General features: G+C 42.7%; 1 protein-coding gene across 1 annotated transcript in view; it reads right to left on the bottom strand.

Annotated features, from left to right (window-relative positions):
- The window catches only part of zswim5 (zinc finger, SWIM-type containing 5), a 73,406-nt gene extending 63,419 nt beyond the window's left edge, over window positions 1-9,987 (bottom strand). Inside the window, exon 1 of the mRNA XM_086271474.1 lies at window positions 9,245-9,987. Coding sequence (XP_086127600.1) covers window positions 9,245-9,773 — 529 coding nt within the window. The 5' untranslated portion in view covers window positions 9,774-9,987. The remainder of the gene's footprint in view (window positions 1-9,244) is intronic.
- Window positions 9,988-13,747: the final 3,760 nt, after the last annotated feature.

The raw sequence follows: 13,747 nt of genomic DNA, 5'->3' as shown, positions 1-13,747 counted from the left end.
GTCTTTCTATCAACAACCAAACCAACAGTATGGGGGGAAGACCAATTTATGGCCAATTTGCTAATACAAACACATTGTTTTCTTATGATTATAAACCTCCTTAGTCATCACCACAGCATTCTCAAAGCCATGACTAATATGGGAGTCATAATTCCACATAGTGTAGGTCTTCCGTTGATGGAGAAGCTAAGGAGAGGCAGTTGCTTTAGACTTCCAAAGAGCCAATGGAGAAAACTGTGTGCATAGGTCGAACCCTCAATGGCTGAACATGTGGTTCACTACGTATAGAAAGATGACCAAAAAAAAAAGCCAAAACAGTATCGAAGAGAAACAAAAAGTGGCTGCAGTGGACAATTAAAACAGTTTTTAAAGCCAACTGGAAGAACGATGACTCATATTGTTACGCTACAACTCACACTGACACAACCTAAAGTCATTTTGACTCGTGAAATAGTTTGAACTATCCCTTTAAGCTTTGAAGGCAACAAAAGGGGGGGGGGGGGGGGGCACCTTGAATGAGAGTTCTGCTTGGTTGACTTCTATCCAACCATCAAGTAATCAATAGGAGGGCAGAGATGAAGAGAGGAATTCTGCCCGTTTCCCACAAAGTTAAAGACAGGAGGAAGGATAATGGGTTTGAGGTCAATATGATGAGAACATCTTTTAATCTGGGGTAACATTACTCTGTTGGGTTGGTGTGCATCCCAAAAAGAAAACTCGAAAAGGAATCCCATCCTCTTCAGACGGGTCTAAACTCAGGAGATTTATCTCATTCCCCCTTTAAACAATGCTACCTGTCAAAGCATTTGTTCCACACTTCAGACATCCAGGATTTCCACTCCACAGGCATTACTTGTACTTTTAATGGAAATGTGTAACTTAATCTTATGTGGGAAGGTTATGAGCTTATACTGGGGGGGGGGGGGGGGGGGGGGGGGGGGTGTTTCTGTTGCAAGAGTGTAACAACCTGTTTGTAGGACTGCATTCATTTCGGGTCTCCTTTGCATTTCAAATGACCCTTTACTCGCTGTCAGCCCATTTTTCTCCTTTCTCCCCAAAATTTGTTAGGCAACCAAACTAAGACATAAGTCCAGCCTGCAAGCATTAATCTTCCTTTTCAAGTTCAGCCTCTCTCAGAGACAGGGACAGAGGCCAAATGTGCACAAACAACCATAGTAAACATACGCTTGTGCACATACAAAAAGCCAATAAAGGACAGGTGTGGAACAGCGCAATAACTGAATACAGCAAGCCGTCAGCTTCAAGAGCTAAAAAAAAAAAAAACAGGACAAGGCCACCATTGATCTCTGCTGATAATTGCACACCCATCTAAGGTAAAAGCACTAAAAGCTAGGTAGGAGGAAAACACACAGGATAGGGAAGCATGAGAACAGGACAGAAGCAGTAAAAATGTGTTTGCACTGCATTTTATTTTACACAAACACACACACACACACACACATACACACACACATGTTGGTACTGTGACAAAAAAGTAAGAAAGGAGCCGTTATTGAGGGACAGAGTAGAGCAAACAATACCAACGGCAAAGAATGCCATCCTTTTTTGCTACCTACTGCAAACATGTCCTGAGTGGAAACAGCAAAGTAAGAAATCACAGTTAAAAAAACAAAAAAAGTTCAAGTGGCATTTTTAGTGGTTCTTTGTGTTTAAAGTGAGGGCCATTTATTCTGGTTACAGTGTAACAAAGCTGGTTGTAGCCATTCTCTCATTAAAGTGTTTCCATTAACTGTTCATTGCTCTGATCCTTACAGAGAAACACGTCTCCTGGGCAAACTTTTGACTCACACATGTCTGAAACACACTAGTTTGTGCAATACGCTTTTAATTTATGTATAAAAGCAAAACTGGGAACCAGCACCACCACAAGAACACAGCCAACCCCTCTGTTTTCTCAAAAGAATTCATGATGTTGCACAAAAAAAAAAAAAAACTAAGTAATTGTGTATAACACATGAAACATGCCCTGCCCCACAGGAAGAAAAAACAAAAACAAAAAAACAAGCACAAGTGCAAGGACACTGAGATGTCAAGGAGCTTTCAATGTCTTCTCTGACTGCAAGAGCACCCTTCCTGTGTGTCAGATGTAAATCAGGTATCCACTACATCTTTAGTAAGGGCTGAGCACGAATGCATGTACACATTAACAGTTGTTGACAATCAACACAAAGCCATGGAGATCATGTTGAACCCTTACGCAGGTATAATAGTTGCAACATCTTTTTAATTGCTGCATGTGCTATAATTGCTATCCGGTTGTTCAGTCTGACGTCACTAGCCGTGTCTGGGTCTAAACTCCGCTGCAGGTCCATATATCAAACGATCACTATGGCATTACTGAGAGTTGAAAAACTGTCTAAAGTCTTTCATCTTTAATAAAATGATCAGCGTTCTGCTCTACCAGGTGTAAAAATTTAGTTTAACATCCAGGCATCCATGAAAACGGAATTTATGACATTTAACGGAGTTAGAAGTTAGCAGGGAGTTAGCTCGCTAGCTTCTATCTAAATATAATATAGCATGTCCTGACTGCGGGGTTTTGGAAACAAATTAAAACGTACAGCTCTGTTATCACTTCCAAGACAGAAAACTAAACAGCAGTGACGTTTGCAGGGTTACTGAAGTTTGGCTAGCTGGTATATAATGATGTGCTACATGACCGCTAGCGACACAGCTATGTTAGCATAATATAAACAAGCTAACTTTTTTTCCACTCGATAAAAGTTACCGTGAGTGTTGTCGGTGGTCAGGAACAAATGTAATCGCATGGCAGGATGCTGTAAAAGGACCAAACTTCAGCCAGGAGAACAACTGAGATAATCCATCCACAATACGAGGTTAGTCATTCATATACTGCTGCATGGGCTGGGCTGTAGTTACATCCTAAGGTTTTAAAAACTGAGCTTAAATAAATGATTAGTGGTAATAAAAGCCGAGGGAGGTCAACAGGGATCACCGACTGTTTTAGGAGCTTTTTGAGATCAAATAGAAGAAAATACATAACATTAAACATGTTAACAACACAAAAGCCATATTAAACGCAGACTACTTTAGACCCGGAAGTAGGATCCGTCGCGTCATCACTGAACAACCGGATTGTTAGACAATCCCTCACGTAAAGAACTGCTCTAACTTCCAGTCATTTTCTCCTCATTCTTGCTGGTTTTCATGTGGTGCCTTGACAACACATTGCATGTGAACAGCATGAACGGCTTGACACTAACATTTCAAAACCATGTGCTAAATCAAGAAAAAAAAGTAGCACTGGATCAGCTGTTTAAGTGAAAAGCGTAGAGCACTTGGCAACAACAGTGAGACAAAAGAAGGGGTGGGTTAATACTTCCCTCTATTCTGCTTCCATCATTCCTTTCGTGCCTTAAATGTAATGTACAAATAGTGGAGGAAGCTCTCAAAGAACAACAAGCTTTGATTAATGATTTTATGTAATCAGGACATGCTCTCTCTGTCTCACACAGACACACACACACGTACAGGTGGCTGGCCCTTTGATGAGTACAACAACAGAGAGTCCTCCTAATGGCCTCATCTTTCACGAGTCTCTCCAAGAGCTAATAAGAGTGTGGGGACGATTTGTCTTACCAATTTTCCCTTTTCAAGTGTGGCAGGCGTGGAATTAATTACACTGATTAAATATTGTCCGTCTGATTTTTAGCTCTTCCCCAATGCATTGAGTAGCAAATAGCCAACTGGCTAAAGTTTGGGCTCAGTCAAATAAATCTACAACAAAACGCATATGACGCGAAAGAAAATCCTTCTTTTTCTACAGTCACCACTGCAGTGCAGGCTAAAGCACTTTACATGAGAGGGATGATGAGCATTTAAATAAGAGCTTTGGGATATTTAAAAAACAAAAAAAGACTTTCGCCTGGGAGATGAGGGTTTGAGCCCCTGTGGGTCCAGTATTTATTTATTTTTTAATCATTTGATGAGTTCCCTTTTTCATGCAGTTTTGTTTTCATTAGCAGTTTCATTGAACCTTCCTTTGGTTAATTAAATGGGGTCACCATGGTGGAAGTACCCACATCAGATTTAGACAACTTTTTTTCCACTTTTTAAATGCCCTTCCCATTGAAACCCTCATTACTAATGTTAAGGGAAAGCTTGTGTTTTTTGTTAAACTAGAGCCCTAGACAATGTTTATCGCAAGTCTTTCTCATTCCAAATGGCAGACAATGAGAGTAAGAGTAGGAATTTTGCATTCATTCTTTCCACAATCAACTGACCAGTACTACCCCTTTTTCTTCTTTGGTGATGTTCTGTGATATGAGAGGGGTGAGAAAAGGGCAAAAAAGAAGAAATGAGGACAGACTGGTTGGTCAGGGTTTCATGTTACAGCAAGATAATGACCCAAAACAGTTTAACTAAAGGCTTTAAATGCTGGCTGACCAGCACCATAGCCAGACATAAATCCCATCAAACTGGGTCAGAAAAGGACAGAAAGTGGGAATGAAAAGGAAAAGAAAAGTGAAACAACCGTGGGAAAGTCTGCAGAGAAAACTTTATTTAAACTTCCATAGCAGGAAGAATGCCACAAGCCTATATGGCTGGTGAATGAGTCATCCTTTCAAGCGACAATAAGACAAAGAATTTCAGCAACAACTTCAAGTTTATAACAGTTTAAAATCGTCAAACCAGTAGTGTGCATAAAACAGGATAAAACAAATGTGAAATGTCCTCAGAACAAGACTCAAAAGTGCTGGGAAGCAGTATGTGAAGGACATTATAGCAAGCATTTGAAGTTTTAGATTTGAACACAATCACTGAAAATATACATAGAGTCATCATCACTGTGACGGACTATTAGCAGATCCCACACCATTCCACGTACTGGGGTCTAAAGTTTACTCATGATTAGCCAAAACATGAGTCAACATCCCGACACAGCAGAAAAAAACACCGCTGAGTCACAAACCCAGATCATCGCCATCGTCATAATCAAATGTATGACCTCTTTCTTACTCAGTCATACCTGACTCTTTCCAGCTTGTCCCAAAACTTGCAGAAAAGTGTGTGTGTGTATTGGGGGGTTGCAAAAGAGATTAAAGAGCCTGATAAATGGAAAACACACGGAGTTTTATGAAAAACAAAAGAACAGTAAAGACAGAGTGCTCATGGAGATGTGGAAGGAGAGATGAAAAGCGAGAGGTGTCAGCGGACTCGGGGCCTGAGACTCGAATCTGGAAGAAAGATGGGAGATGAGGCAAGCGAAGGATGAGCTCACCAACCCCCGTCTTTTATCGCAACGTGTTCTTGAGAAATCCAAGAGCAGGTTTACACCAGAGGCTCGCAAGCTCTTCTACAACAATGAACCCCACAGCCATTCTGCCAGGAAATGACATCTGTGGAAATACTGGCAGGACACTCACACTCTGCAAAATGAGAGTGTCCGTCACTGCCTAAACAGTGACGGACAAATATCATCTTCCTGACCACAGAACAAGTAAAGGAACACAAAACAGAGCCAACTTTTCCGTGAAGTATCGACTTTTGGTTCTTCAATAACGGTTTTCAGTCCACTGGCTGTCAGTCTCTACACTTTAATCCTGTTCAACTTTGCTGCCGAGCTTTGTCAGAGTCACTGGTGCTTGAAAAGGCGTCGGAGACCCATTACAGTTTTATGTAACGTCACGGAGACAGCGATGTGCACACACATACTACTAAGCACCCCCCTTCCACATACACACCACACAAACACCCCCTTTCTGTGAACAAGGAGTTTTTCTACAGCTGGGTAACAAAGCATGACCCAATAATCCCAAAGCTTGACTCAAAGCTAAAGAAGCCCCCTCCCTCCCAAACACACACACACACACACACACACACACACACGCGCGTTCCCCCTCCCTCCACTTATATCCCTTCCTCCCGCTCTCTGAGGACTTTATAAAGGCTGTGGCATGGGGGCTTCAGGGCGACTTTGCAGTGTAGGAAAGGGGGGGTTACAAAAACAAGCATGCTTCGCTTTGATTATTGAAATTATGACTTGGAGCAAGGAATACATTATTATAAACACATGTGCCAATGAGATGTTGATGAGCTCACGTCCCTTCAATCCATCACTATTACTATTAAAAGAGGCTCTTCCACAAAAGCCCTTCACTTGTAGTGTACTTTTTTTGGGGGGGGGCTACTAAGGAACAATACCAGCCATTTCATTTCTAAATGGTCAATGCATCAATCAATGGGTGTCTTTGGCAATAAAGGTTATCACTTTCAACTGAAGAGATCCTTTTTTTCTCCCCTTCTCTTCTCATTTCATTATTGCGCTCATCAGTCGAGGGGCCGTTACATTACGCAAGCTGATAAAGCAATAAAAGCCCAGCAGCTAGAGGCAAGGGAGCAGCAAAACACCATGTCCGCTGAATATTGCCCAGCGCTGTGTCCCAATAATTATTACCTGAGAACACAAGAACGACTTGAGAGATTGCTCTAGGCGCACCAATTCTGAGAAACATGGGGCAAAAAAGTCAAAAGATGAGCAGGAGATTAAAGGAATAGGAGCTCCTGCTGTGCTTGTAATAGCTGTGAGGAACAACAACAACAAAAACAATAAATACAAATAAAACTGCATATCTCGTGATGGTTTAGCTTGTGGGCTCATCACATCTGTGCTTCAAAAAACAAAAACAAACCAAAAGAAAAACTCGATTACACTTTAAATGCACTTAATTTCCATAAAAGAGCCCAAATCTGGTGACCCAGGCAAACAGCTGACTCAGCTCTAGAAAAGTCAAACGCAGACACGAGGCTGCACGGCTGCAGCACAGTCTCACCCTTCACATAAAAAACACCCAACTGAATTACTTTGTTTTGGTGTACAAATAGTAGCTCAGAGTATGTTCTAAACCATTAATATGCAAACCATGCGGTTCAGAAACTGAATAGCAGTTCCAGACTGCAATTCCCCAATACACCTTTCCTCCTCCCCTTTTCCCCTCCAAGCCATGCAACATCAACATGCATGTGTCAGCACGCAGCTCCTAATCACTCACCAGCAAGTTGCTATTAAAGAATACATGAGCCACGTCCATCTCCCTTTCCTATAAAACAAAAAAACAAGTATGACCACTATAAGTGGCATTTAGAAACACGCCACGCATCGGGCCAAAGCAAGCTCTTGAAACTTGCACATTTTTTGCGGCTGTGCAACGCGATCCTTAACTATTCTGTGTGAGCCAGCCCAACCTATCCAAACCTAGCTGTGAAAAACAACCCGAAGACAATTGTACTCCTGTTAAGTCAGTCAGCAAAAAAAAAAAAAAAACTTCCACAGTTACCGGTTCCCATGCTCCACACAGTGACGAGCAAGCCGAGTCTTATCTTGATGTCACGCAGCTATTTGGCCCCAGTCTTGTGTTTTGTTGACAGAAAGACAAAACCATGTGCCTGCCTGCCTTGACTGACCTTGGGAGGGGGAGGCTGGGTAAGAGGAGGAGGAGGATGGAAACGATTCGCCATGGAGCCAGGTAAGACTTAGTAAGGTGTTGTGTTATGGGAATGTACTCTTTGTTTTGACTGTTGAACTTTCAAAACTCAAGTTTATACCAACAAAATTCACAGTTACTGTAATTGTACTCCGTAGCTGCAGACGGTAGACCTGACAGGATCCCCTTCACCCCCTTCTACCCAGACTTTCACCTCAGTGGTTGTGTTTGTAATGGCAGGAAGTGATAAAATAGGTCATCACTCAGAACTTACACCTTTAACTCAAGACTGCGGTTTGCTGACAATCTTTGCAAAAGCACACACTTCGAATCCCTGAGGTGAGACCAGCCTCTGGGTCCTCAACTCTCTTTGGAAGAAAAAATAAGAAACTTATCAAAGCAGACTGCATCCAGCTTCAGATTTCATTTAGTTCAATGAGCATTTATGAAATGCAATTAGATACAGCAGTCAGCAAGAAAAGAAGCAGCCAAACAGTTTGTAGCTTTCACCGCCCCCCCATACCTTGGAGCAACATGAACCCAGACAAGCTTCAGTGGCTCTCACACCATATGGTCTAAGAAAAATCCTTGCAGTTACCATAAACGACTTTTTTCAACATTATCCATCGGCTTCATCGGATCAATTTCGCCAATGTTCGAGCTCAAATTCGTGGCCGTGCACGAGAACCTATGAAAAATCTGAGTGGAGATGGATGCTTTGCGGAATGGCCCTTTGTTTGGAAACAGCCTTCTCTGCAGCGCTGGCAATGCGAGACGCTTATCGATCATTTCAACTGGAAACCTTTTGTGTTGCGCGCGACTGCGAGGCTGCGGGCAAACGGCATCGGTAATAACGAAAATTAATGCCGTACTGCGTCTGCTATTAAGGTTCTCTTTAATTAGAGAAACTACAAAAATACTCCCAACGTGGATTTTTATTATTCCACGCTGGTGGCGTCGGAGCTCTTTGTCCGGTCCGAGCAGCAGCCGCAAATAAACAAAAAGCAGTCGGGGGATTTTTTCCCCGGATTAACACCGGATTAATCATAGTAAGAGACCCAATAACCGTCTTTGTTCCTTATTTAAGCCACCCTCAACCAGTGTTGCGTTGAGTAGGAAAAACAAAAGAAAAAAAACTTCTGCAATAGGGAATGAGGGGGGAAAATGATAAAGCCCAGACGCTATAACGTTGGGTCCTTTTGTATCCGCGTCTGTCAAGCCCTCCTCCTCCGCCTGTCTCACGACTCCAGCCACCTCCGGCCGTCGACGCTGACCCTCGCCGAGGCAGAAAAGTGCTCATAGTTGCCAAGACATGGCTTCCGCTTTTTTTTTCTTTTGAAAAGAAAAAAGGCAAGTTGAAGCTTTAAGCTAAACAACGCTGGGTAAAGTGGCAGTAGCCAGCGGTACAGCTACAGAGTAACGCAATAGGAAGCCCTTTAATTTTTAAACAGCAGCTGGTCGGCTAACCTAGCAAGCGCCCCTTTTCCTACGCTTCCCTTTTTCATTTGGGTCCCATAAACCAAAAAAGCGTTAAATTCGACAACAAATGCCTCAGTACGATTGAAACGAACTAAAAAAAACACGAAGTGTTTGTGTAGTTTTATGTGCGCTGAAAAGAGGCGCTTTGCATACTTTCCGCGACAGCAGCAAAAACTTCCATCAATCATCCGCCGTAAAAGGTCCAAGAGCAGCCGCAGCGGAGACTCGAAAAAAAAAACAGTCCAGTGTGTTTATGCCAGGCAGCTTTTGCTTCGGTTAGACAGAAATATTCCACTTACCGACTTGTAAAACGTTTTCCACACAACCGGTTTCTAGCAGTCTGATACCCCGACGGAAAGGCAGTCCGTCTCCCGTCCCCACTGCCCCGGCTGCCCCAACGGTAGCTGTTGTACCGGCGGCAGATCCTCCACCGCCACCGGCGGTTGTAGCTCCGGAACCAGCACCCCCAGCCCCACCGGGAGTCGCCGACGGACCTTCCTCCCCGGCGACTCGGCACTGAAACGACGAATACATGCATATCTCCTTTTCGTTGCGGGGGAAAGACCAGTAGACGATGCGGCGCTGGACGGGCTCCGGGATCCTTTCGAAGCGCTCCTCTACTCTCTCGAAGGCCCACTTTTCCGCTACTGCTTTAGCAGCGCAGTCCAGAAGAGACTCGGGAGAACGATACCGGGAGCTGGGCAACCCGCTGCCGTGGCCGGGCCCCGGCCCGGGACCTCGGGGTGCTGGGCGAAGGCAGGGTCGCTTGCTGGCCGGTGGTACCGAAAGAAGAGGATGAGGCGACTGTTCTCTGCGTCCTTCCGCCATGGTGAGCCGATCAACACTAACGAGACGGACGGTGTGCGGACACCGAGCAGCAGCAGGAAGCCAACAACTCTCACACACACATACACACACTAAGCTCTCTGTGCTCCCAGAGCACTCTAAATAGGGGCTCGTGTCAAACTAGCAAGTATTTCAGGCAGAGCTTCCGGTCACAGCTGTCAAAATAAAACACGTACGCAAACGAGAGAATCTGCCCATTTAAGTCATAACACGGACCTGATGCTGTGAATTTCCATCAAAATTAGGCTCTTGTGATCTGATATCAATGAGACATTTCTCAAGGTCTTTTACGCCTACTTTCCAGGTGAAAAATACCACAAAGAGCTCATATTTAGATTAAAACGTCACAAACGGTGAGGGGATGCCTGGATCTGTCTATCCATCGGATAGCGGCTGTAAAAGCAATTTTGGCAAATTCAGCTTTGTTTAGCTTAACTCATGTTTGTCATTCTGATTTCCCAAAGTGACATCAGGTCAAGACCTGAAAGTTCATTGCACACATGCCATTCATTCATCTAAAGTATTAATTATCTAGGTCTTATTCTGACACATCAGTTCCAAAGACTGGTGTCATAAACTTACCCTTAATATCAGTTATTATAGTATATTATCAAAACTAAGTTAAACAACACATTTACTGATGTAATATAACCACTAAACAATGACAGCCAAATACCTTTTATCATTAATATTTAACTTAGCTAGCTGCCTTTCCTCTAAAGCTTTTATTATTTCTTTCTGATTCATAACATAGAAACATTTTCCACATGCTTAAGAATTGGAAGATTGCTTTGGAGGTAGCAGTCTGACAGTCAGTAATGATACCTGATTTAGGTGCTTCTAGTTCCTCAGCTTCTCTGGCCTCTTTTAAACTTTTTAAGCTGTAGTTCTTTCAAGGTCTTTGAACTCTCCACTGCTGGTGTTATTTTATTCCATCCTACTGATGTGTTGGTAGTTGCGCCTCATTCCCTTTTGTCTCTGCATGTATTCCAGAGTTGTAGAAACTTTGCTTAGCTGCCTCTCATTTCTCTCCTCTCAGATAAAGCTCCCCTAGGATGTATAAAGGCTTGCAGAGGTAAATATTCGTCCTATTCTCAGTTAAGAAGTCGATGCTGACATTGCCTCTGAATTTGAAAATGCAGTGTCTTTTGGTCTTTTATTTTAAAACTCAAAACTCTGGATTTCCTGTTGTTTTCCTGGTAAGTTTGTGTGACTTGATCCAGCTTAGCTGGCACAGAGGGCAACAGAGCTGGGAGAGAGAGAGAAGGATTGATTACAGGTAGAGAATGCTGCGCATCATTAATCAGCACAATGACAAGAAAATAGCTTAGACTCATGTCCCAAACCTGCTGTCTTGCTTTCAGACAGTAATTATACAAATGACTGCAAATACACACATGGAGGAAGAGAATAAAACAACAGTAATAAGTCATATATATGGATGACTTACATACATGTAATACTCACTGAAGTTTGGCTTTGATGTTTCTTATAACTGTGAAAATACATGACTATTAACTGCTCAGTCTCTTCCTTCACTCTTTCTTTTCAAACCACAGCACACTCCTTGATGTGAGCATTTTCCACCAGTGGAGAAAGCGATTTCAGCTTCTCCACATGAATAACAAAGTTGCCATTTTGCTAATTAAAGTCACAGTGTTATGTGTCCCATAAATATCAATTACCGCCGATCAGCAAATACACATTCATTTGAATGGGTCCAGCATGCAGTTGCGAGTGTGCCTCCCACAGCAGGACACAAAGGGTTTAAACTAATACTCTGGCTAATGCTCATTTCACATCACAATGGAGCCTGCTGCTCATATACCTGAGGCCATACCTGGATGTTAAGGACTTTAAAAGGCACGCAGTGGGGCTAATATCTTCATCGCGGCATCATTTTTGAGAACAATAACAGGAATGAATTCTTGTCATTTTTCTGTCTGTGCCTTAAGCAGAAGTTGTGGGTCTGTTCGTGCAGTTATTGTTTTTGTGTATGGAGTTCCTTGTGAGATCGTAGCAGATGGCTGATGCTAAATATGAGTATGACGTTAGACAAAACCACTCTTTACCTTACACCGTTGTGAATATTATTTATATTTAACTTGAGCTTTATAGTCTCGTGGGCTATACATTTGCCCCCACAAGCAAAGCACTCCCCTGTGGGGGAGACATGAATCCCTTGAGAGTTGCTTAAAAAAATCTGCCAAATAAAATATGCTCGGCTACCTGCTGTTGTGAATAAAGGATCAGCCAAAATTAGCTACATTTTTCTGAATTCTGAATGTGTGATATGAGACAAGAAAAAGTAACAGTTGGATGCAGTCAGGTTTTGACCTCTGACATCTCCCTTGTTTGTTTAAGAGTGTTTTGCACGTCTGTGAATCACACTAAAAGTATGTGCATATGTCCTGCGAGATTATCAGCTCGGTAAGTGACGAAGGCTGGCCTGGGAAGCAGCTGTATTGATAAAACCCCTTTTGAAAGTTGCTCTTATAGAGTTTTTAATGAGTAAAAGCAAAGACGGGCACAAGATACAGGCTAAAATAGACTTTTTTCTTTGTATTTTTTTATTTCTTTGTTTCAGCTTTCCTTTCATGTGACATATTTATATTCTTGTGACAAAGATCAACAATAGGTTGGTTTATCTTGTCTAGCCAACAGCACAACAGCGCCAAATGAAGCCATTTTCTCGTAACCTTTGGCAGACACTTGCTTTTATTCACTTTTACAATGATCACTGTAAGCACATTGTTTCCATCGCTGCTTGCTTTCATGTTGTTGAGTCTTTAGTCATTCTTCCTCTGACCGATCTCTTTATGCCAATAGCTATACAACATGTATAGTTTGAGAAGGATGAGATTTGGGACGTTTCTCATTGAATGCATACATGTCTCTCATGAGTTATTGTGACCGAAATGCAAAATGCTTTACGGAAGAGAGAACGTGCCAGAGTTACTCAACAAAGATGCACACAGAGATGTAGTTCTATCAGCTTCCCCAGTGAATAACAAGCCCTGCAGAATTACAATGAAAATACAAAAAAAAAATGACACATTAGATAACCCTTTCAGATTCTGCAGTGGTCCTCATGATCAATGTGGGTCTGATGCAGATTGATTTTTTCCATGATTGGGGTGCATGAGTGCATAAATGCTTAGATTTGAAGCCGATTCTGTTTCAATGCTTGAGGGATGCTTTGATTTGAGTTTTGGATACTTGCACAAAACAGACAAAGCTGAATTTCATCGAGCTCTGTGAACTTGGAGTGTAGAAAAACCCTTTCAGGTTAGGTGTGGCTGCCTTTTTTTTTAAACGTTCAAGATCAGACACGGACGTTTACTTCCTGAGTTGCTGAAATGTTTCATAATGTACTTGTATAAGAAAATACCTACCAGGTGTTGCTGCTCTTTACAAAGGAGACGCATCATCAAGTATTGATGCCATCAGCTTTTCATTCCCCAGGTGGAGAAGTGGAGGTAACTTGGGATCTTGTCCGCAAGTGGAGGGGTGAGAAGAGTGGAACTCTTCCTTATTAGCAGATGGTTTAGTGCAACATCTCTAGTGAAATCGATGCTTAAGGAGCCCTTTGAGGTAAAGAGCCGAGTGTTAATTCAAAGCTGTTGGTTTACTGGTAGATCCCCGCTACCACCAACACCTGTGGCCATAAGCTGGAGTGACTGAAAGAATAAGCAGTCATAAATGTTTCCCTGAAGGCCGTCTTGGAGCGTCGAGGAGCGTGTCAGGCTACATTTCACTGTGTGTTATACTTGTATAACTATGCATGTGACAAATAAAGAACCTTGAACCTTGAACCTTGGCTCATCTTTAGGGTGAGAGTGAGGAGTTGAGGTGATGTAGTGTGGGCATCTGTATCCTCGATGACTCCTAGATGAGGTGTTTTTCGACAGATTCAACCACGAGGAGATGCCAGGCATGAGACAAAGCATCTCAGA

The sequence above is a fragment of the Aulonocara sp. 'chitande type north' Nkhata Bay genome, linkage group LG18 (assembly GCF_057382095.1).
Source record: "Aulonocara sp. 'chitande type north' Nkhata Bay isolate Kocher_YH1m ecotype deep benthic linkage group LG18, A_spYH_male_GT1.1, whole genome shotgun sequence".
Lineage (NCBI taxonomy): Eukaryota > Metazoa > Chordata > Actinopteri > Cichliformes > Cichlidae > Aulonocara > Aulonocara sp. 'chitande type north' Nkhata Bay.
This window is presented reverse-complemented; position numbering and strand designations above follow the sequence as displayed.